The sequence below is a fragment of the Ailuropoda melanoleuca genome, chromosome 8 (genome assembly GCF_002007445.2).
Source record: "Ailuropoda melanoleuca isolate Jingjing chromosome 8, ASM200744v2, whole genome shotgun sequence".
In the NCBI taxonomy this organism is placed as follows: domain Eukaryota; kingdom Metazoa; phylum Chordata; class Mammalia; order Carnivora; family Ursidae; genus Ailuropoda; species Ailuropoda melanoleuca.
The window spans coordinates 14352595-14377762 of NC_048225.1; the positions used below are offsets into that span (position 1 = coordinate 14352595).

At 41.8% G+C, this 25168-nt stretch overlaps 1 protein-coding gene across 1 annotated transcript in view; it reads left to right on the forward strand.

Annotated features, from left to right (window-relative positions):
• The window catches only part of KMT2A (lysine methyltransferase 2A), an 80255-nt gene that overhangs the window by 12509 nt on the left and 42578 nt on the right, over window positions 1–25168 (forward strand). The window contains exons 3-10 of the mRNA XM_034665877.1: window positions 12454–12523; window positions 15138–17791; window positions 19343–19520; window positions 20414–20648; window positions 22401–22465; window positions 22878–23255; window positions 23609–23682; window positions 24825–24956. Of these exons, the coding sequence (XP_034521768.1) occupies window positions 15866–17791; window positions 19343–19520; window positions 20414–20648; window positions 22401–22465; window positions 22878–23255; window positions 23609–23682; window positions 24825–24956 (2988 nt within the window). The 5' untranslated portion in view covers window positions 12454–12523; window positions 15138–15865. The remainder of the gene's footprint in view (window positions 1–12453; window positions 12524–15137; window positions 17792–19342; window positions 19521–20413; window positions 20649–22400; window positions 22466–22877; window positions 23256–23608; window positions 23683–24824; window positions 24957–25168) is intronic.

Genomic DNA, 25168 nt, shown 5'->3' on the forward strand with positions numbered 1-25168 from the left:
CCCCTCCCCTCCCCTCCCCTTCCCTTCCCTTTTTTCTTTTCTTTTCTTTTCTTTCTCTCTCTGTCTCTCCCTTTCTCTGTCTTTTTCCAAGACCAGTGCACTACTTGATGACTGCTTTCTGAAGCAGGATGGGTGGAGTTCACCTGTTGTCTCATTTGCTTGGCTGTTTTGAGCATCTCTCCTTCTTGCTCTTGTTGACATGGAATGAGGATGGAGGGTACTACTTCTTTCTCTAATAACAAAGTGGGTAATACTTCTGTTTGTCAGGTGGCAGTTGCTAGGTAGAATTGAGTTAATTATTTGAAAACTGAATTTCATTCTTGTGTGGATGAAAATTTTACCACCTATTATTATTGAAGAAGAGTGTATTATTGGCTTTGCACTCTTTAATCCTAGGTGACTTTTTTGCGTTAACATTTCTTAATATCAGGCAGAGATCATATTTAAAACAGTTTATTTTTTTTTCAAGATTTTATTTTTCGAGACAGGGAGAGTGTGAGAGAGAGAGTGGGAGAGCATGAGCAGTGGGGAGAGGCAGAGGGAGAAGCAGACTCCCCGCTGAGCCGGGAGCCTGAAGCAGGGCTCGATCCCAGGACCCTGGGACCATGACCCTGTGCTGAAGGCAGACAACCGACTGAGCCACCCGGGGCGCCCCTAAAACAGTTTAAATCTCATCCTAGCTGTTACATATTCAAATTACCACTGTTGTCTTTAATCCATCAATAACCAGAGAAAATTTGGCCTTGGCCATACCCCTGACAATCTGTTGACAAGAGACTATGATGTTAGTTCAGTTAACTGCATGCATTTCTCGAGTAGTGGCTTTCAGAAGCAGCCTTAGGAAGTTTGTCTCTTAATGTCTGTTCTCCCTTCTTTTAGAATCAACAGCATTATTGTTGTATTCCACTTTTTGGAAAAGAGTTACAGAAGTCACTATATTTTCTTCCATTACAAATGATGAAAAAGTACTTGCAAGGAGGTTCCCCTTTCCCCTAAGTGGCATTCATTCATTAATATGTCACTGTACACATAAGAAATGGAGAAAGATGGGAAAATCTAATTCATTTTTTTAAAGATTTTATTTATTTATTTTACAGAAAGAGGGAGAGAGAGAGCACACATGCGAGCGAGTGGAGGATGAGGGAGGGGGAGAAAGAGTCTGAAGCACACTCCTCACTGAGCTCGAGATCATGACCTGAGCAAAAACCAAGAGTCGGATGCTTAACCGACTTTGCCACCCAAGTGCCCCTCTAATTCATTTTTCAAAAAACATCTTTTATGTACCAGTCAAGATGACCAAGTACTGGGGCACTGGCATTGAACAAGTCCCTTTTCTCGTGGAACTTACTATCTAACTAGTACTAAAATGATAATACTTTGCAAGATACTCTGGAAATTTGAAGCTCTCACAACTAATATTAACAGAATTGTCCGTGGGAGCAGTTCGAGGAGTATTCTTCATTTACCGATTTACTGATTCTTGAGTCAGCTATACCAAGTGTAATACATGGATCAAGATAGTTTAAATATTCTCAAGGTATTTAATAGTTTCTCCCTTCCTGTTAAAAGGGAACTTAAGTGCTACCACGTCCTCTGCCACCTTCTCCAATCAAAGAAGTACCACTCTCTTGTACTCTCTATTCCATCCCGCTTGTCTCCTCAAGGTTGTTCTGCAATTATCACCTCTTTCCTGCATCCACAGATTTTCTCTCACATCTGGATTGGTCTCATCAACCTGTTAAACTATTTTTTTAAAGATTTTAATTAATTAATTTTAAGTAAACTCCATGCCCAATGTGAAGCTTGAACTTATAAATGCCGAGATCCAGAGTCCCATGCTCTACTGACTGAGCCAGCCAGGCGCCCACAAGTATCTTAATATAATCCTTTTAAAAAAAGAAAAAGAAACCTTGTCCTCATGTCGTCCTCCAGCGACTACCCAGTTCTCGGTTCCTTCTCATAGCAAAACTCCTTAAAAGTGCTGTGTGCCATTGCTGTCTCTACTTCCTCACCTCTCTCTCCTCCTTAGCCACTGCTGCTGAGTTTTTATCCCCCTGGTTCTACTGAAATAGTTCTTACCAGAGTCCTCAAGGAGCTCAGTCTTGCCAGATTGAATAGATAATTCTTGGTGCTCTGGGCAGCACTGAATCGGCTGACCACTCCCTTCTTGAAACATTCTTTTCTTGGATTCTGTGACACCACGTTCCCCTGCTCTTTTCTTAAGTCATTGGTCTTAATTTTCAGTATTCTATATGGCTTCCCTCCTCCGCTTCACTTTCCTGAGTGTTGGGGTCGTCTGGGAGGCCGCCTTCGGCTGCCTTCTCTGTCTACACCCTCTTCCTCGGTGATCTCATCCAGACCTCGTCTACAGGCCCAGGGGCTACTAAGTCTTTGTCTCTAACTCTGACTACTTCTTGGAGTCCCAGGGTTCTATAACCAAATGCTTATTTGGCATTTCCACTTGGGTAGTAAAAATAGGAGTAGTTAGCATTTATTGAGTGTTTATTACGAGCTAGGCAGTACCTTACAGATTGGGAGGACCTTACATTGGTCATTTTACCTAATCTTGACCACCTCTGAGGTAGCCATTACTATTCCCAGGCAAGAAAACAGGTATGCATTGAAGCACTTGGATAGCTAATGGGTGTCTTATACTTACCATAGCCAAAAAGTCTTGATTTTCTTCTTCTTTGTGTTTGGGAATGACTCTGCCATTTACCCAATAGCTCAGGCCTAAAATTTAGGAGTTACTTTGATTTCTTTCTTTTATGCATATCCCAAATAACCCATCAGCAAATTCTGCACTACCTCCAAAATACCTTAAATCCAGCTTCTCATTTCTACCACCCGCACCCCTGACTTACCCATTATAATCTTTCGCCTGGACTATTCTGTCATCTCCTTGCTTGTGTTCTTATCTCGCCAAAGTTTGTTCTTCACACAGTAACTATGTGCCCCAAGTGTAAACGAGTCAGATCTTAGTATTCCCTCTCTTTAAATCTGTCAGTGGTGCTCCCCTCACCCTCCTTCCCCCCACTGCCGGAATAAATCCAGACTCCTTCCTGTGGCCATCAAAACTGTACAGGCTCTGGCGTCTGGTCAGGTCTGCTTTCCTGACACCATCTCTTCTCATTCTCACTCATTTTGCTACAGAGCCAGGCTGGCCTTATTGTCTGCCATCCATGCCAGGCTTACTGCTGTCTCTGGGGCTTTGCGCTTTCTATCCAGCAAGAATACTGCTCCACCTAGATCTTTATACGTCTGTCTTTTCCTCATCATTTAGGGCGAAACCAGGGTTCAGCAAGTTTTTTCTGCAAAGGGCCAGATGGTCTCTGTTGTAACACTCACTTCTGCTGTTGAAGTGCACAAGCAGCCACAGACAGCACAGAAACGAACGAGCATGGAGATAGATGTTCCAATAAAACTTTATGTCCACTGAAATTTGAGTTCCATATAATTTTCACGTGTACGAAATACTCTTCTTTGATTTTTTTTTCAACCATCTAAAACACTAAAAACCATTCTTAGGGCATGGGCTGAACAGAAACAGGTGGCAGACCAGATTTAGTCAGTGGCCCATAGTTTGCCAGTCCTTGGTGAACCATCACTTCAGAGAAGCCTTTCCTGACCACAGGAAATAACCCCCACAGCTAACTCCCACCATTGCCTTGGTCTCTTTATTTCTTTGTTATACGTTTATTTTCTCTCTCCACTAGATTGTAGCCTCATGGGGCAGGAATTTTGTCAGTGTATCTTTAGAGTCTCAAACAGTGCCTTGCAGTTCTCAGTAAATACTTGCTGAGTGAATGGATCCTAGTCACATTCAAACCATGGCTGCAGACCGCGATCTGGTCTCCCTTTATTCAGCCTCTTTCCTCTCTCATTCTGTGTGTGTGTGTGTGTGTGTGTGTGTGTGTGTGTGTGTACGTACATCTTTTCCAGAGTAAACTTCAGAGTTAGCCTTTTCTACATTTGAGAACTAGTGATAGCTCCCTGCTGTTCATTGTATCAGCTTTGACCCTACCGTCCTAGACTTGACAAGGTTCTAATACTTCATTTGTCTCTTATCTTGACCCTGCTGTGGCTACCCTTTCCTGCATCTGATTTTCTCCCCATTATTGTGCCCTCCCATTTATTCTTTTTTTTTTTTTTTTTAAGATTTGTTTGAGGGGCGCCTGGGTGGCACAGCGGTTAAGCGTCTGCCTTCGGCTCAGGGCGTGATCCCGGCGTTATGGGATCGAGCCCCACNCAGGCTCCTCTGCTATGAGCCTGCTTCTTCCTCTCCCACTCCCCCTGCTTGTGTTCCCTCTCTCGCTGGCTGTCTCTATCTCTGTCGAATAAATAATAAAATCTTTAAAAAAAAAAAAAAAAGATTTGTTTGAGAGAGAATGCATGTGTGAGTGGGGGGAGGGGCAGAGGGAGAGCATATTCAAGCAGACCCCACCCCACCAACCCCCTACGAAGCGCAGAGCCTCGTGCAGGGGCCAACCCCATCACCCATGAGATCATGACCCCAGCTGAAACCAAGAGTCCCGACTCCCAACCAACTGAGCCACCCAGGCACCCCATCCCATTTATTAATTAGCCATTGTCCATGATGTGTGTCCTTCAGAACTGTGTTCTAAAAACTTCTGTAGGTTATAAGCTTCTTTGAGAGAAGCTGGAGAAATCCGTTGTATTTCTCACCTGACAGATGCCCATATAAACAAAGTTTTCCCTGTACTTGCAGAGAAATTTCTCAGCTTACTCCTGCCCATGAACTTCTTTGCAACTAAATCCTTGCTTAACCCCTTTCCTAAAAGAAGAGAATTTCCCTCCATTGTGCTTTGTATTCATTCCCTCCCAGTGCTGATGCCTCCTCCTAGTGCTTTTTCCATTTATTACCTCTTTGCTTTTGAGGATTTTTCAATCTCTTTCCTGCTTCTGTGTTCCCCTTTGGCATATAAACATATTCTCCTCAAGAAATAATCCTCCCAAGCTGGTCTCTCCCTTGCTTGTGCCCTATCTCTTTTCCCCACATTGACTGAGTTTTTTCAAAAGACTAGGCTATACTTATTTCCATTTTGTCACTTAAAAAAAAAAGATCATTTATTTTAGAGAGAGTGCGTGCATGTGTGAGCGGCCCAGGGGGGTGGGCAGAGGGGGAGGGAAAGAATCTCAAGCAGACTCCCCACTGAGCGCAGAGCCTGACACGGGGCTTGATCTCATGACCCTGGGATCACGACCTGAGCCAAAACCAAGAGTTAGAGGCTCAACTGACAGCTACCCTGGCATCCCCCATTTTGTCACTTTCCAGTCACAGCTCTACCCACTGCAGTTGGCTCTTCCTGCCTCTAACACTGCATAAAAGTTGGCCGTGCTAAGGTTAGGGGTGATCTCCCAATATTGTTTTCCCGCTGTACAAGTCTCAGCCCTTACCCAGCTTGACCACCCCTTCCTTCCCTTGACTATTGTGTACCTACCACATGTGACCTTCCTCTTTGGGCATTCTATTTCCATCTCTATCCTTGGCTTTCACCTTTATGTTGTTAAGTGTAGGTATTCCATAGGCATCTGCCATTGACCTTCCTTTTCTCTCATTCTCTCTTTGGGTGAGATTTTTTTTTTCCATAAAACCATATGTGTTTCCTCCAGATCATTTTCCTGTCTTACAACTTGGATGGACATTTCACATTCAAATATCTGAAGTGATCTCCCTTCCCACTTCTATAAACCTTTCTTCTTTCTTGTATTCCCTATCTTGGTAAATATCGCCACAAACCTAATCAGCCCAGGCCAAACACCTGCAAGTTTTTATTCTTTCCATTCCCTTAACCCTTCATATCAAAACTTTTGTCTATTTGCCCCCTGTCTGCGGAATCTGCCCTTTTACTTCAATCCCCAGTGGTCCTGCTGTCATTTTACAACTGTTCTTCCTGCCTCTGGTTGTAAAGGCAGTCTCTGCTTACCCACTGCTGTCATAGTGATCTTTTGAAAATACAAATCTAACCATGCTTCTCTGCCTGCCTGAAATCATTGCTGACAAGCTGTAGAGCTTTCAGGATGAGGCCCACGCTTCCCTGAAGATGGGCTTCAAACTCATGAAGGCATTTAACACGTTTCATGACCTGCCTCTGCCTTTTTTACCCCCCTTCAGCATCTTAACGCCCCTTGTCCCCATCAGCTAGGGCCTCAGCCATTCTGCGCTGTTGGTAGTTTCACTCCACGCCGCGCTCCCTTGTCCCTCCGTGCTTTTGTATGTACTCTTCTCTCTTCCTGCAGTATCTCTCCCTGACCCTGATTTCTCACCCTTCAAAAGTTAGATTAAGTTTTCGTCCTTTCTTGTAATGGCTTTCCTGACCCTTTCTCCTTGATTGGGTTCGTCTTTCTGCTGTGCTGCTGTATTCATTCCATTAGCACATGTATTCCTCTAGCATAGCAGGCAACCCACTGTATTCCATTAGTCATCTATTTTTTTAAAAGATTTTATTTATTTATTCATGCGAGGCAGGGGCAGAGAGAGAAGCAGGCTCTTTGCAGAGCGGGGAGCCTGATGTGGGACTCGATCCCAAGACCCTGGGATCATGACCTGAGCCGAAGGCAGACGCTTAACCGACTGAGCCATCCAGGCACCTCTCATCATCTGTTCTTAACAGGCTAGCAGGTCCTGGAAGGCAGAATCTGTCTTTTATGTTTAGATGAGCTGTCCTCATCCCTTAACCCAGAAATGGGCTCACATATTTGAATGAATGAATGAATGAATGAATGAATGAATGAATGAATGAATTGGTTCAGTCTGTCCTGCTAGTCTGAGGACATTCTCCCATAGCATTCTTAAAAGGAAGAATCATTTTGTCTAATTTTTTGGAGTCTACCAGTATTTTCTACTACAGTGCTGTTACCACAGTAGCTACTTAATGTTTTATAAACAATTGTGTTTCTTTTATTTTCATTTTACAAACATTTATTGAGTGCCAAGTTTGTGCCAGATACTGGGAATACAAAAATAAGTACACTGTCCCTATCCTCAAAGAGTGAACACTCTAGAGAAGGAAATAAACATGTAAACACATTTTTAAAAATCCCTTATGCTAATTAAGTACTAGTAATTATGTGTACATGTCTTTAAAATGCAACATCAAGACCTTGGTGTTTTAGAGCTTGAAGCCGGAGACACAAAGAGAAATGTACCAGCAAAAGTGAGAGGTAACTGGAATAAACTCCCAAAGGAGCCATGTTACTCCTTTTTACCTAGAACTGAGATATACAGTATGCTTCTGCGATGTTCCTTCATCTTCTTTGGTTGTCTTTCGTGATCTTCTTAGGTCTCCTGTGGCCTCCTCATATGATGAAGCCATATATGATGATACCAAAACTTAGAAGCTTCAAATTTCAAAGAATTTCAAACAATTAGAGTCTTGGGGTGATTTTGATACTGTCTGTGGTTATTGATGTTAATCTCCAGTTGATTCACTGATAAACCTTTGTAGTTGAAGAACTTCTATTATTCAAACTTAAGACTAAACATTTTGGAGACGGAATATGCGAAGATACGGTTGCTAAGGGGCATGTCTGAGAAACCTACCACTTAATTCAGAGTCTCTTGCTAGAAAAGAAAGAATGTGAGCCGACTTATCCTAGACCTTATTCATCTGAGGCTGGAAGTGGCTGAGCTTGTTTATTTAATAGAAAAGTTTTCAGATTAGCTTTGGAACTTCCACCTTAGCCTGGGAGGTGAAGAACTCCAGATGAGTAATTTTTGCTCTGACTATGGTAAACTGGGAAGAATTTAAGGGAGGAACTAAAAATCTGTGTATTTTAGTTGGGGGTAGGGAGGAAAAGGCGTTGAGGTCGATCAGTTGAAAGTTTATCAGATCCCTGGTGTTACTAGGAACTGTGTCACATCTAATCAGTACAGATGGTTTAGGTCTCCATTACCTAAACTCTGATTGCTAACGCTGGAGTGGTGCCTGGTTGCAGTACTGAGGGATGGAAATACACATTGCTGTCCTTTGGAAGGATTTTGAAATTTGTTGAATGTTTCTCTATGAACCGAATACTAATATAAGAGGAAGAATGAACTGTTCCAAGATGTAAGCCAATTTTTTATTCCAAAATACGAGTTACATAGTAACTATCCTTCACTGGCATTGGTTTTTGAAAGGAAGAATGAAATTGTGCACCTGCCTGTCTGCCTTTAGATACTTTTTGGGAGCAGGAATCATGTCTTACTTATCTTTGCATCGGGAGTAGATAGCATATAAATGGCAAGCATGTAAATGGTTTTTGAATGAATGAACAAGTAAAAGAACTGGTGCTTTGTTTGAAAAGTTGGCTTGGTAGTACATGATTCCTTGAAACACAGAATTTCATGTATTTTTCTCAAATGTCTTCTTTATATTTTATATGTAAACATTATTATCTGAATACTTATTTTGGGTTCACTTAGGTTCTCTTGTGCAAAAAAGTATATTCCTGTTGCCCCATCGTTTACAAATAGAACCAGACACTAAAGAATTTAAATTCTTCCGTTAAAATAAAAATCCTCAAATGTCAAGGCACTTATAAGGAAAGTAGAATGTAGTGGAGGTGTACCTGGTCAAGGTAAGCCAGAAGTTCTCAAATAATTGGTTACCCTAGAGTTAGGGGTATGGGTTCTAAAGACAGACATTCTACACATTTATTATTTTTTCAATTAGATTATATTCAGGAAGTGACATTAGGTAGGTTTATTGCATTCTTGATCACTGGAAGCTAAATATGACATAACAGTGTTTTACAGAGCTCAACTTGGCAAGGGTATTTTTCTATGTTTGGAGGAAAGAGAGTGTTAAAATCTTGGCAATCTGGACTCCAAGGACATCACTGTTCAGAAGGCATTGGTTTGATGGCTCTTCCCTGTACTCTGTCTTGGAATGCTGTGCTCATCAGGGAAAGCCATACTGAAAGGAAAAGTATGTGTGACGAATGGCTGTTTGGGCCCGGTTCCCAGGAATACTTGATCATGTGTGGCCTGGTGTCTCCTGTCCTTTCTTTCTTCAGGGCTGTCCAGGCTTATGATGCTACAGTGCCAAACGTGGATTTAATTGTAGCTCCCTTTGTTGGCTTTTTTGGTAGACATTTTGCCTTAGTTTTTTGATCTTAGACAAGTCTAAATCCTTGGGAGGCCCGCACTGTTACCTGGTTGACCACATCTTCCAGGAACCCCACGTGTGAAAGAGGATGATGGGAGCGATATGAGAGGGAGGCAGGAAGTACTTCCACTGAGGAAGCTCTCTCTTGTAGCAGCTCTTTCCCAGAGCGTTCTCGACTTGGCTTCCCTTAGATTTCTTTCCTTTTTTTTTTTCTTTCTTCTTCTTCTTTTTTTAATGGCTCTTACTTGGAATTGGAAGTTCAGAGTCAGAAGGCTAGAGCTCTTTAACATAACAATGCAGGCTTTTGTTTTAGGCTTAACTGTCTGGATTATTTAAACAATGGGTAGTTATTTTTTTAAGCAAGCTTGAAGAAGTCAACCTATATTTCAAGCGAAAAGAAAGTTCTTGGGGGAAGTGGAGTCTTTCTTGATTGCTCATTCTTTTCTTATTCCAACTACGAGATCATAAGGAAAGAGTTAACGCTTTCTGTCATGTTGGAAAGTACTTGTGAAATTTAAACATTGGCAGTTAGTTCAATTACTGCTTGACAGCTCAGTAGTACTCTTGTTTTCTAGCGCATGGCAATTAGGATTGTATAGTTAACATTTTGTGAAAGTTTGAAATCCCAAAGTGACTCACCAAGGCTGATGGTGAACATAGCAGTGTGGATCTCTTCCATTTCTTTTAAGGATTAATGATCTTTCATTACCTAACCTGTTGGATACTTCACCTGTTTAGTTATTATATGCATAGTTGTTAGAACTCTCCCTGCAGCACTGGGAGCATAAAATTCATGCATGTAGCAGTGTAGTTAGGCCCTGGGTAAAGCGTTGGGAAACCTCCAGGCGTCTTTGTGAAGTGTCTAGATTAGCATGTGGTTCTATGAGGATAATGCAGGAAAAGAATGAATTAAATCAAACTTTAAGGATCTGAAAATGGGCGTCATGGTAACTTTTGTGGTAGCTGAAAGAATAGCACATTTTGTACTGGAGATTATTTATTTGATTCCTTTAAATATTTATAATTTTACATTGTAACGATTTTGGTAGGAAATCTTTGTAACTGTATGATCTTGGGCAAGTCATTTGGTCCCTCCAGAGTCAATTTCTAAAACCACATCAATAATGAGAACTACAGTATGGATGTTGCCTTATAATTTTCTGAGTGATTTTACATAATTACATAATTTACATAAACTATTTCATTTACTCCTTACAACACTTCAGTAAATGAAGACATAGAGACATAAAAATAGTTAGTGACTTGTCTAATATCATATAGCCGGCAGGTGCTAGAACTGAGTCCTCAGTAAGGCCTGTGTGCTCCTTAGTCATGTGGTGTGCCGACAAGCAAACTGGGCCCCTCTGAAATGCTAGGGTACTGTCATTTTTGTTGTTGTTGTTTTTGACTTTTTTTCTTTTTTTCAGCATTTGAGGCAGCTTACCACGGGGCTATTTTCTTTGCCTGCTTTTTTTCTCAAAGTACGTTGTAGAATTGCTATTTTAAATGTCTTTTTTCCTGCCCAAAAGTATATTTAAAAAATTAACAGTATGGGGGCGCCTCGCTGGCTCAGTCGATAGAACATGCGAGTCTTGATCTGGGGCTCAGGAGTTCAAGTCCTATGTTGGGCACAGAGCTTACTTTTAAAAAAAAATTAACAGTATGGGAATTTCCATTATTGTGACAGGTTTTTGGATTAGTTGGGTCTTGTGAGTTTGGGCTTCTTTTTCTGTAATGTTGTCGTTTGCAAGTGTAAACTCTGAAAATCATTCCAGAAATTTATTTGGGGTTAAGCCCCAAATGTATGAGGTTGTCCTAACTTGTTTTAAGATGAAGAGGTAGATTTATTCTTATTCACAAATAATATTCATAATAAGAATTGAAGTTTAATTTAATGATGAGAGAAGAAACTGTAAAAAGTACCCTACTCTGTATTCTTTAAATTTCGGTTTTACACATTCTTGGAATTATAGTGCTTTTCAGACAAATCTCTTTGAAGAGGATAATTTCAGGTTTTTCTTAAATAGTTAAATGCTTTGATAATGTTAGCAACCTCAGAACAAAAACCTTAAGATTCTAAGAACTGTCTCTCAGTTGTATAGTTTACAAGGTCTTGGACTCAAACATTTTGCTCCTTAAAGCATTTAAATTTAAGAGCTGAACCTGCTAATTTGTCTAAAAGTTTGCATGTATCTTTTCATATATTCCTGATTAATAAGTGGTTGTACAGATTAGCACCTGACTCTAGCTTTACACTAACTGGGAAAACAACTTTTCAGAAAATTCACAGATGTTGTCCATATGCATGTGGTCTTTGCTCTTGAGAGGAAAATTTGGGGCTTTAATTGTTGGAACATAGTTTGGGGCTTGGCTTATCAGTCTAAATTGGAGGTTAAAGAAAATCTGTCTTTTCAGTCCTTATTTTATTCTTGTTGTATGTGGCTTTTGTTTCAGGAATCTGTCTCTCTCATCTCTTTCTGGGGAGAACTCAGTTTCTGAATCAGTGAATTTCTGTTAATCAGTTTGTTTAAATAGACTACCTTTCTTGAGAACTTGTCAAAATAAGTTAAATCTTAAGGAATTTTTTGAAAGGGCCGGTTAAAAGTTAGATGTAAGGGGAAGTTTTTGCCTTTTCCAAGTGTAACAGAGAATAAGATGCTTCCCTAAGTTCTTGAATACATTATTTCATCCTGTATGCGGTCAGTTCATGATCCCTTTCACAAACGCTGCTGCCCACCATTAAGTCTCTTATCACAGGGCATTTTAAAGTGATGCCATAAAATGCATGTTGAGAATCTTTGGATCTCAAATGTATAGAAATCACATCCAAATGTCAATTCCTGAGTTAAGGAACTGACAATTATGGCAATTTCAGTCTCTATTAATATTTAGTAGACAAGAGATTATGATATGGTTTATGTTATTCCTTATGTGTGTGTAAACTTATCTACTTGTTGAAAAGATTTGTTTGTTTTATTGGGGCTGTATATTTCTGCCATTGTACTGATGTGCTTACTTGAATTAAAGCCGTTCTTTAATTGTTTTGGGCTGTATCTATAGTTTGAAATTTAGGACTGTCCCCTGTGTACTGTGCACCAAAGATGACATTTCAGTGCATTGTTCAATTACTACACAGCTCCTATTTGCCTGTAATGAAGCTGTATGACTGGGTCCATTGATTTCAATATTATGTGTTTTATATTATCCATATAAATGATAACGATTAATATATAGAGTCTAATTTTCCAAATTCATTTGTGTCTCCTCTGGGCATTTCTTTGGGATATGTTCACACTTGTGTTTTTGTTTCTGATTTTAAAATAATTTTCCTTTGTTGTAGGATGAGCAGTTCTTAGGTTTTGGCTCAGATGAAGAAGTCCGAGTACGAAGCCCCACAAGGTCTCCTTCAGGTATGGCCACTTAAGTGCATGGCGCCTTTTGTTTGTTAAGAGACCATGGCTTCCCCTTTCCCCTTGCTTTCTTTGCATGTAAAGGATCTTAAATACTGCTGGGGGGTTGGTGTGCATCCTTCCCTTTCTCTCACGCTAAGTAGGAGAAGGCTTATGAGCTAGACTTCTCTACTGGGCTCTTCTTTGTCAGGCCACTTATGCTTTATTCTTTATTATGCTTCTCTGTGGGAACTACTTGAGGCATTGGGGGGGGGTTGATTTCCGTGGAATGACTGAAAGACCTGGTAGTTGATTGAAGGTAACCTACTCAGAATATCCTCAGATTCACAGATTTTGAATGATACGGTAGTATATACAACTTTGGGAATAATCTGACTGTTGTTTTTTACAGATGAAATTTGGTCTACTGTTGTCAAAGAACTAAAAACAAAATATTGGCACTGTATGAAACTATTTTATCTCATTGAAAGGCTGTATTAAAATAAAGAAAATAAAAATGATATGGGGGTATTTCCATTTTTAAGCACTATTTGTCATTGTTCTCGCCAAGAAAATATCTAGAAATTCTAGACTTTGAGAAGTTTCCTGAAAGACAATCAATCCTCAGTGGAAATAGCATGCAATGGCTTGCAGAATTCTAGTCTGTATAGGAGAGGGATCTTCTGAGGAAAAAAACCATTCCCCATCTGTGCTGCTATTTTGACTTCTCCTATGGTTTTCTTTGCTTTGATTTGGATGGGCAGTCTAGTTAAATACGATGCCGCTAGTGGTTTTGCTCTTTGACAGTGACTTAGTTCTCGATGTTTGTTAGCATCTGGGGTTCATTTAAGAGTCGTCATTGTTTGTATAGTAATCTAATGCAAACACGTAACAGTATCTTTTTTCCCAAGTGGCGGGAGTGTTGCCATCCTAGTTGGGAGGAGTTAGCCCGTAGTACCCCAGTGTCTGTGCCAGTTAGATAGTAGTCATGTTCTCTTGAAGATGCTATGAAATCCTGAAACTTCATATAGCAGCATGATTTTAGAGGTCATCCGGTCTGACCCTTCATTTCTAGATGACAAAATGAGGCCGGGAAAATACATGATGGGGTTACTCATAGTTGACTATTGAGTTCTCTGAATATGTTGCGGATTAACAGAGCTGGACTCTTCTCTGTTCTGGTTTTTCTCCTTGTCCACCAAAAAATTCTTTTAAAAATTGGATAGAAGAGGTTTTCCGGATTAATAAAACCCTATGAGTGGTCAGGTTCAAGTCTAGCATGATAATAAGGAATCTTGTGATATACTTTGGAGTAGGAGTAATTCACAACCCTCCCTTGAATGGTTATCACTCTGCCTTGAATGTTGTCTTGTTGTCTTGTTTTTGTTTTTTAAACCATCTGGGTATGCTTCATTATTTAAGAAATGAAACCTAGTTTTCCTGCTGTCTCCTAATCCATTACTTTTGTTGTAATTAGTATATACTGAGAATGGATTTATGAATCCTTTATGTATTAAAGGGAAGTTTCAAGTTAATCGGTGAGAAAAACGTTTATATTTAGAAAGCTCAAGGGTAAGACCTTTGTTGATTTCTGTTCTGTTAGGAAGTTAGTTCCATAGTCTAAAATGTTCGTCATACTGGCATAAATCTCTTTTGCTGCCTGTTAGGGGAGGTCTTAGTCTCTGAAGAATGTTGAGTCATAACCGACATTGGAAAGTCATGAGGGAAGAGAAGATGTGATAGACCAGGAAACTCTTCATCCATTTAGAAAATCCAGGTTTATGCAAAGAAATTTTGAAAACTTATCAAAGTCTCTTGACAAAGTAGCAAATTGAGCTGATTTTTAAATTAGCAAATTCCTTTTATTTAGAATAGAAGAAGTCTGATTTAATAAATTGTTGATTCGCTCGATGTCAGTTAGGGTTAAATCTTTTTTGTAACTTGGGACTAACTAGTTCAAGAACCTGTAAGTAGGGGAGTAGATTAATGGACACATCATCGTGTCACTTCACTGATGAGTTCACGTGCCACTGAGTTCAGTGATCTTATTCTGATATCTCACGAATGAACATTTTTCTATTCAATGAAGCTTTCTTAGTTTACTTTGACAAAACAGACTGAAACTGTAGGAACCTGAGCTGCCCAGGTGCTTTCCCGACAAAAGTTGGTATGTTATTGATTGAAGAGCTCCTTGTTCAAATTTATTAAAGCCAAAGTTCCACCAAAAAGATGGGATGACTTACTATGAACATGTTCTCAAATATTAATCTTGGTGGCTAGGATGTGGAAAAGGTGGCATAGATTTTTTTGTAAGCCTATTTTTTTTTAAAATTCAAAAAATCCCCTCACTCACCTGAAATGGTAGGAAGATAAGTTTTGCTTATTAATCACTTGGTTGAAAATCTGTTATCATTATCTTAGTTGTTCTGTCCCAGGAGTTAGATGTTCTAGGTGAAATGTTATTTACTTGGTTTCTTTGAGGCAAGTTTTTGGTGAAATTAAGATGTTTTATTGACTCACTAGACCCAGGGAGAGGTCAGTACAAAATGGCTTGTGCTAAAGTATATTCAGCTTAGTCACGACCTGAACTACAAAGCTAAATGTATGCTCTTCATTGTTTAATTTTTATATACAGTTAAAACTAGCCCTCGAAAGCCTCGCGGGAGACCTAGAAGTGGCTCTGACCGAAATTCAGCTATCCTCTCAGATCCGTCAGTGTTTTCCCCTCTAAATAAATCAGAGACCAAATCTGGAGATAAGATCAAGAAGAAAGATTCTAAAAGCATAGAAAAGAAGAGAGGAAGACCCCCCACCTTCCCTGGAGTAAAAATCAAAATAACACACGGAAAGGACATTTCAGAGCTACCAAAGGGAAGCAAAGAAGATAGCTTGAAAAAGATTAAACGGACACCTTCTGCTACATTTCAGCAAGCCACAAAGATTAAAAAATTAAGAGCAGGTAAACTCTCTCCTCTCAAGTCTAAGTTTAAGACAGGGAAGCTTCAAATAGGAAGGAAGGGGGTACAAATTGTCCGACGGCGAGGAAGGCCTCCATCGACAGAGAGGATAAAGACCCCTTCAGGCCTCCTCATTAACTCTGAACTGGAAAAGCCCCAGAAGGTCCGGAAGGACAAGGAAGGAACACCTCCACTCACAAAAGAAGATAAGACAGTAGTCAGACAAAGCCCTCGAAGGATTAAGCCGGTGAGGATTATTCCTTCTTCTAAAAGGACAGATGCAACAATTGCTAAGCAGCTCTTGCAGAGGGCAAAAAAGGGGGCTCAAAAGAAAATTGAGAAAGAAGCAGCTCAGCTGCAGGGAAGAAAGGTGAAGACACAGGTCAAAAATATCCGACAGTTCATTATGCCTGTTGTCAGTGCCATCTCCTCACGGATCATTAAAACCCCTCGGCGGTTTATAGAGGATGAGGATTATGACCCTCCAATTAAAATTGCCCGACTAGAGTCTACACCGAACAGTAGATTCAGTGCCACGTCCTGCGGATCTTCTGAAAAATCAAGTGCAGCTTCTCAGCACTCCTCTCAAATGTCTTCAGACTCCTCCCGATCTAGTAGCCCCAGTGTTGATACCTCCACAGATTCTCAGGCCTCTGAGGAGATTCAGGTACTTCCTGAAGAGCGGAGCGAGACCCCCGAAGTTCCTACTCCACTGCCTATTTCCCAGTCCCCAGAAAACGATAGTAATGATAGGAGAAGCAGAAGGTATTCCGTGTCAGAGAGAAGTTTTGGATCTAGAACAACGAAAAAACTGTCGACTCTACAAAGTGCCCCCCAGCAGCAGCCCTCGTCCTCCCCACCTCCGCCTCTGCTCACTCCACCCCCGCCGCTGCAGCCAGCCTCCAGCATCTCCGACCACACACCTTGGCTCATGCCTCCGACCATCCCCTTAGCATCACCATTTCTGCCTGCTTCTGCTGCTCCCATGCAAGGGAAGCGCAAGTCTATTTTGCGAGAACCGACGTTTAGGTGGACTTCTTTAAAGCATTCTAGGTCAGAGCCACAGTACTTTTCCTCAGCAAAGTATGCCAAAGAAGGTCTTATTCGCAAACCAATATTTGATAATTTCCGACCCCCTCCACTGACTCCTGAGGATGTTGGCTTCGCGTCTGGTTTTTCTACATCCGGTACTGCTGCTTCAGCCCGATTGTTCTCACCACTCCACTCTGGAACAAGGTTCGATATGCACAAAAGGAGCCCTCTTCTGAGAGCTCCGAGATTTACTCCAAGTGAGGCTCACTCTAGAATATTTGAGTCTGTCACCTTGCCTAGTAATCGAACTTCTGCTGGGACATCTTCTTCAGGAGTATCCAACAGAAAAAGGAAAAGAAAAGTCTTTAGCCCTATTCGATCTGAACCAAGATCTCCTTCTCACTCCATGAGGACAAGAAGTGGAAGGCTTAGTACTGCTGAGCTGTCACCTCTCACCCCGCCGTCTTCTGTCTCTTCCTCGTTAAGCATATCTGTTAGTCCTCTTGCCACTAGTGCCTTAAACCCGACTTTTACTTTTCCTTCTCATTCCCTGACTCAGTCTGGGGAATCTGCAGAGAAAAGCCAGAGACCAAGGAAGCAGGCTAGTGCTCCAGCGGAGCCATTTTCATCCGGCAGCCCCACTCCTCTCTTCCCTTGGTTTACCCCAGGCTCTCAGACTGAAAGAGGGAGAAATAAAGACAAGGCCCCTGAGGAGCTGTCCAAAGATCGAGATGCTGACAAGAGCGTGGAGAAGGACAAGAGTAGAGAGAGAGACCGGGAGAGAGAAAAAGAGAATAAGCGGGAGTCAAGGAAAGAGAAAAGGAAAAAGGGATCAGAAATTCAGAGTAGTTCTGCTTTGTATCCTGTGGGTAGGGTTTCCAAAGACAAGGTTGTCGGTGAAGATGTTGCCACTTCATCTTCTGCCAAAAAAGCAACAGGGCGGAAGAAGTCTTCATCGCTTGATTCTGGGACTGATATTGCTTCTGTGACTCTTGGGGATACAACAGCTGTCAAAACCAAAATACTTATAAAGAAAGGGAGAGGAAATCTGGAAAAAAACAACTTGGACCTCGGCCCAACTGCCCCATCCCTGGAGAAGGAGAAAACCCTCTGCCTTTCCACTCCTTCATCTAGCACTGTTAAACATTCCACTTCCTCCATAGGCTCCATGTTGGCTCAGGCAGACAAGCTTCCTATGACGGACAAGAGGGTTGCCAGCCTCCTAAAAAAGGCCAAAGCCCAGCTCTGCAAGATTGAGAAGAGTAAGAGTCTAAAACAGACCGACCAGCCCAAAGCACAGGTACTTTTTTTCATCTTGCCTGTTAAACTCTACGTAGTTTGTCGAGCCCCGTTTTAGGCGACGTGTTTCCATGGTAGCTAGTTCCGGGAATCAGAAGGGCAGAGGAGATGTGGCATTTGCAGTGGTCCTTCAAGGACTGGTAGGATCTTGATAGGTAGGAAATGACAGGGGAGACTGTTCTTTTCTTTTTCTTACTTTCTTTCTTTCTTTCTTTCTTTTTTTGTTTGTTTTTTTGAGAGAGAACATGCGCACCCTCGAGGGTGAGCAGGTGGGGGGGGAGGGACAGGGAGAGAGAGAATCTTAAACAGACTCCACGCCCAGCACAGAACCCAATGCAGGGCTGGACCTCACACCCTGAGATCATGACCTGAGCTGAAATCAAGAGTCAGACGCTTAACCGACTGAGAGCCAGCCAGGCGCCATAGGGGAGACCATTCTAAACAGGGGGCCCAGTGTGGGTAGAGATGGAAAAAGTGTGAGACAGGTTTGAGAGGCACGGCGATCGCTGGACCCGGATGCACAGGGAGGTGGTGACTTAGACTGAAAGGTAGTCTGTACCTCATGGGTTTGGTGTAGTGCAGTACTGTGACTTAATGTTGAAGGTGCATTTTTGTAGTCAGATTGTTTTACTGTTGTTTACTCTAGAAAACGGGTGGGGGAGCTTCTCTTCCTCTGAGTGGCAGGTGATGAGAGCAATAGATAATAGGCATTTGCAGAATACAAATGATAAGCACTTAGCCTTAAGTTCCAGGCAGAAAAGCTATAGGATTCAGTTCGTTAAAATGAAGACAAATTTTACAAAAAACAGCTTTTTTTTTTTTTTTTTTTTTTTTAGGTACCTAGGCACTGGACTTTTCTGAGAAAACCTGCTGATCTTTAGGCTCTTTTTAAAAATTGCCATGTAGTAGATACATATTTATGCCAACACACCAAGTTAGGTTAAGATGACCACACATTTAGGTTTTTCATGTTATTCATCCTAGGGCCATATTTAGCTTTAGAATTTTGCCAGTTGAGAGTTCTAACAGGAGTATGATGGGATTATTTCTGATACCGTTTTGGATTTTTTTGGTTAGCCTCCTAGTGATAGGAGCATTGACTCTTTAAAATGCGAGATGTTTCTGTGCAGAGCTGTGGCCTTTCATGCTTACATTTATAAGTTGTTTCCCCTACTCCATGGATTGGGGAAATAGAAGAAGTAGTCTGTGATTAGATAAGCCCTGTTAACTTCAGGCCAAACTTTTGGATAATGTAGACTGGCAGCTTGAGCTTTGAGGGGAATTTAAAGCACTAGTATAATGTGGAATAAAAACTTAGTTCGATTTCTGTTTTTTTTTTATTAAAAGCCCTGCCCCCCTTTTTTGCTGCCAATTGTAGGATACAGAACTAGTCGATTTCTGTAGATTGTCACGGCTTATCAGCTGAGAATAGCTAGAGTTGTACGTGTTGATTCTAGATTGTAATAACCTACCAGCTATACCTTGGCTTCATTTAATTACATTTTCAACATGTATGCTTGCTGTTGTTTGTTTTGACTTGCCTCTTATTCAGGGTCAAGAAAGTGATTCATCAGAGACCTCTGTGCGAGGACCCCGCATTAAACATGTCTGCAGAAGAGCTGCTGTTGCCCTTGGCCGAAAACGAGCTGTGTTTCCTGATGACATGCCCACCCTGAGTGCCTTACCATGGGAAGAACGAGAAAAGATTTTGTCTTCCATGGGGAATGATGGTAGGTCAGGGGTATCAACCTGGAAGTCTGAACAGACATTTGATTTGTTTGCTGGTCATTCTGGGGATACCTAGTAGTCTCTTCATAGCACTGTGTGTTAGTCTGGGTCCTCCAAAAAGCAAATGGCAAGGGTGTATTAAGTGTGCTTGGATTACACTAGAGAAAAGACCCGAGAGAGAAAATGGGAGGGAGCTGGGGAAGGCTAGGACAACGGTCAGGCTGCAAGTCTGACCCCAAGAAAAGAGAGAGGGAGGGAGGGTTGGGCAGAATCTTCCCAGACTATTTTCCCAGAGAGTTTGGCAAGGCTGTCGGGGAGTCCTTGAGCAAAAGCTGACTGTCAGGGGAGTTTTGTGTCTCCCAGGAACAGGGTAACCTTAGTTTCTCCGCCATGCTCAGTCACTGCCTAGGAGCAACCCCCATGGTAAGTGTGGCCTCGGTGTACCACTGGATTTCAGAGCACAGCAGTTGGGGCCCTTGGTCAGTTAGTTACGTTCCCTGTGGTTGGAGGTCTGTGAGGAACATTCTCATGGTTGCATTTAGATGATGGGTGACTTAAATGCCAGTTGACTGCTCGTATAAAATGTAGAGGTTTAGAGAATCTTAAGAAGCATTCAGTTCGCATTCTTGGTTTTAGGTTAGACTGCAGTGTCTGGATTTGTGCTTTCACCAAGCTGCAAGTTATAGGTGTTTTAAAACATATAAAGAATTATTTAAAACAGGCTCTGACTTCAGCATATGAATATTTTTATGATGACGTATTTCGTTTTTGGAGTCGTAATTAAAATGAGGCTTGAATGTATATAATGATATAAATGGATTTTGAGGAATTCCACCTGTGCTCCCGCGAAGGAATTAGATACTCCCTTAGAACTAATGACACGTTTCTTTAACAGACAAGTCATCAATTGCTGGCTCAGAAGATGCTGAACCTCTCGCTCCACCCATCAAACCAATTAAACCCGTTACCAGAAACAAGGCGCCTCAGGAACCTCCAGTAAAGAAAGGGCGACGATCCAGGCGGTGTGGGCAGTGTCCTGGCTGCCAGGTGCCTGAGGACTGTGGTGTTTGTACTAATTGCTTAGACAAACCCAAGTTTGGTGGCCGAAATATAAAGAAGCAGTGCTGCAAGTGAGTGGGTGTCTTACTCTGCGCGGTTCACCTCTCAGCCACGGAGGGTGTGTGTGTGCCTGGTCCGTTGCAGGGATGGATCCGAAAACAGAGTGGTTGTGTCGAGTCTCCTTGAGGTGCAAGCTTAGTTGCAGAGTTGGATTTTGCGATGTGGCTAGGTTTGGGGTGTCCTTAAATAAGAAGTACTCGAGGCAGTGCTGTCTGGTAGAAAGTCCTGCAGCGGCGGAACCGTTCTCTCTGCTCAGTCCGCGTGGTAGCCATTAGCCGAACGTGGCTGTGGAACACTTGACGTGTGGTTAGTGGGACTGAGGAACTACATATTTAATTGCATTGCATTTCAATTAATTTAAATTTAAATGACCACATGTGCCTAGTGGCTACCATATCAGTGCAGCTCTGGGGGGTGTCTACGTAAAAACTGACGAATTTATATATTTATATTTTCTATATTATAGAAGTTATATATAAATCACATGTATGTATAATATTTATATATAATTGAGCTATAACTTATATTGGATTTAACTATATATTATATCTATTCGTATTATAATTTTTCAGGTCAACTGAAATTAGTCTTTATGGCATTCAGGAAAAAGTGGTGATACCTTAGTGTAAGACCCTTGGCTTTCTAACTCCCAGAATGTTTTCATGCATGTGGAGAGTTTTTGATCTGAAAGTTTTGATTACTTGATCTTTTCTCCCTTTTTTTAGTCAGTTTGTGGAATCACTTTCTGCTCTTTGGGATAATTTGTGTAAAATGGATCAAGAAAGTTGCACAAACAAATTTTAGTGACTGAGCATCTCATAACGTGCTTGGCACAAGGAGTAGATATTAGCAAGAGGTATTTGCTGAATGAATGGTAACATGAAAGTCATTTATAGAAAATGTGGTTGGGGTGGGGGATTGGGATAGGCTGGTGATGGGTATTAAGGAGGGCACGTATTGCATGGAGCACTGGGTGTTATACGCAAACAATGAATCATGGAACACTACATCAAAAAGTAAGGATGTACTGTATGGTGACATAACATAATAAAAAATTATTATAAAAAATAAATTTTTAAAGAATGTGGTTGGGAGACTTTAGTTCAGGGGAGACAGTTTCTAGGACACAGTAAGTAGTTCTGTGCTTTGGTTTAGTTTTGGCCTTAAGCAAGAATCTTGTCTCAGCCCTGTTAGTGGAAAGAAGTGAGACAATTCACTGATCAGCAGAAAGGTACAGGATTGCAATATAAACCTCACTATAATTTAGGGGTTGAAATGGATTTAGCTCAGTTTTAGACTTCAAAGTAAGTTTTAGTTTCATTAAATTGAGGGGTGAATATATATATCAAAGCCCTGAGATAGACCTGTAGCGATGTAGGATCAGACAAAGGACTCGTTGGTTAATTTTAGTCCATTTTTATTCAGATTACCATGTGAATATTAATCTCATAAGGGAGCAGAACCGATTTGACTATAAGAAACACCAGCTGGTCATTTTGTGTGTGCTGCTAGTTAGTACTGGGTTATAAGAAATTTGAGTCCCATTTCAAAAATAATTTGATATTTACTCCTTTTAGACCCTAAAGGTAGGTAAAATTGCTGATCGAAGCATTCAGAGGCTCAGATTCAGTCTGAGTACTTTTTTCAGCTCTCAAGATGAACCCTAGTAAAGGTTCACTGATTCTTGGCAGGGAAATTAACACTTGTTTCAGTGGCTTTTCTTCTAAATGTAGTTTACTTTATGGTATCCCTTGTTATCCTAGGATGAGAAAATGTCAGAATCTACAATGGATGCCTTCCAAAGCCTACCTTCAGAAGCAAGCAAAAGGTAGCGTTGTGAAAAGATCTTCCCCAAATGCTTCCTGCTTTGACGCCACACAGTCATGCATCTAGTGTGAATAGGCTGCTAGTTGTTCGTGTGTTTGCTTGTTTAACTGCTCTTCCCAGCGAGCTGGTGTTTGTTGAAGCTGGGTGGTAGTTACATGAGGGTTCATTTTACTACTCCCTTTACTATGAAATTTTCCATAATCAAAAACATTTTTAAATCCCATAACAATTCCAGTCCGTTCCATTTCCGAGAACAACACAAGTATCCCTGTCTCCTGTGACCAACTTGCTCCTTCCAGTGTCGACTTTAGCCGCAGGGCACTGTGGATAAGATTGTGTTATATTCCTGTGCTTCTGCCTTAGAGAAAGTTTTTCTTACTTATAGATAAATCCTCTTGGTTCTTTCCCCTCAGCTGTGAAAAAGAAAGAGAAAAAGTCTAAAACCAGCGAAAAGAAAGAGACCAAGGAGAGCAATGTTGGGAAGAGTGTGGTGGACTCTGGTCAGAAACCTGCCCCGTCAGCAAGAGAGGACCCTGCCCCCAAGAAGAGCAATAGTGAACCCCCGCCTCGAAAGCCCATTGAGGAAAAGAGCGAAGAAGGGAACGCCTCTGCCCCAGTTCCTGAATCTAAACAAGTTACCACTCCAGCTTCCAGGAAGTCCAGCAAGCAGGCCTCCCAGCCAGTGCCAGTCACCCCTCCACAGCCACCGAGCACAGCACCGCCGAGAAAAGAAGTTCCCAAGACCGCTCCTAGTGAGCCCAAGAAAAAGCAGCCTCCACCACCAGAATCAGGTGAGTGAGGAAGGCAAGAAGGAGTTGCTGAACCAGAAGTACCAGCAGAGAACACCATTGTCTTTCTTACCCAGCATTTGGAGACTCGAAATGTATATTTTTAAGCCTTTAGTTAAGGAAAATTAGCTCTCTTTTAAGCTATTTATATGATAATAAAGAAATAGAAGCAAAAAAACCAGTTAAGTTGGAGATATTGTCTTAATTTCCTATGTAAAGCCTAGAGTTTCAGTCGGTTTTTGTGTTTTCTGATGCCCCTTTCTTCACAGGCCAGTAAGTCCTGAGGTGGTCATTGCTGTGTAGCACAAACTCTGAGTTTAGTGGCGTCTGACTGCAATTTATTTTGAATTCTTTAGGTCCAGAGCAAAGCAAGCAGAAAAAAGTGGCTCCTCGCCCAAGTATTCCTGTAAAACAAAAACCAAAAGAAAAGGTGAGGAGAGATTTGTTTCTCTGCCATTGCTCAGGGATGTGTTCCACTCTGTAGGGACATAGTCTTATCCTTGACATTTACGTGATTGAGTGAATGAAACCTCGTATCTGCTTCCCTGTAGATGGCAGTGGACTTTCTTAAAATGAACAAACTGCAGGTTTAGACTTTAGATCATTTTGTTTTTTGTCTTTCCCTTGCTTTGTGGCCTTCTGTGCTTAGGCTGACACCACAGGCCGCTTACTGTGATTGTTTTTTGGCCCAGCATCCTTTAGCGACTTTCATCTACAGCAGTCCCCCTTCCCTGTGTCTACTATGTTTATTATGTGGAGAGAGAGGGGTCTTTAAGAATCTTTTGGCTTGGGGCACCTGGGTGTCTCAGTCAGTGGAGCGTCCAACTCTTGATTTCGGCTCCGGTTGTGATCTCAGGGTTGTGGGATCAAGCCCTGCATTGGGTAGCACAGATTCTCCCTCCACGTTTCCCTCTGCCCCTCTCTCTGTGCGCGCATGCACTCTTCCTCGCTCTCAAATAAGTAACTTTTAAAGAAAATGTTTAAAAAAAAGAATCTTCAGGTTCTTTCAGCTGTCTCTCTGTGTCCCCATATTGGTGTGCGTGAGCGTCCTGGCCGATGCTCTCAAGACTGCCAACAGTGCCAAAGAGAGGCAGGTGCCAGGGTCTTAACTGTCTGGCTTCTGACTGCGGTGCTAAAGCGTGGTTACACTGACAGATTGAAATCACTGATGGTCACAGAGCTGTGAACACTGTTGTGACCATCCTAGACAGCTTAAACACGAGTGGAATGATCAGCCCCAGATTCGATGTGCAACTCAAAGATGTAGAAAAACGGCGGAATAAACTGTTCCCATGCTGTCACTTCAGTTTCATGGTGCCGACAACCTCAGCTGGCATCATGGACCACAAAGAAGCAAGACAAAAACCCACAGGAGGGAGAGTTCTGGAATTCTCCTAGGGCTGTCCTACATACATAAAAAGCCCCCATGGAAAAAAGGATCTGTGGGATACTTGTGTTGGAAACGTGTTCTCCAGAGCTATTAGTAAGGTTTGCTGTTTGCATTGTTACCTGTTGGAAAGGGGAGGCAAGTAGGACGTGGTTTTGTTCTTTATCCATCTCCTGTCTCTGTAGGAAAAGCCACCTCCAGTCAGTAAGCAGGAGAACACAGGCACTTTGAACATCCTCAGCACTCTCTCCAATGGCAATAGTTCGAAGCAAAAAATCCCAGCAGATGGAGTCCACAGGATCAGAGTGGACTTTAAGGTAAAAGTGTTTCGTGACCATGTAGTATGTCGCGCGTCATGGACTTCAGATCGAAAAATGATGTCCAAGGTGTTGATGAAAGGGGGAATTCAGCACCCAGTCAGGGAAAAGAACTACCGTTGGCAGGTGGGTTCAGGTGTGAGAGAGCTCTGGTCAGTGTCGTGAGGTCACCGTTTATGAGCTGACGGACAAACACGGGCATCAGCCTAAGT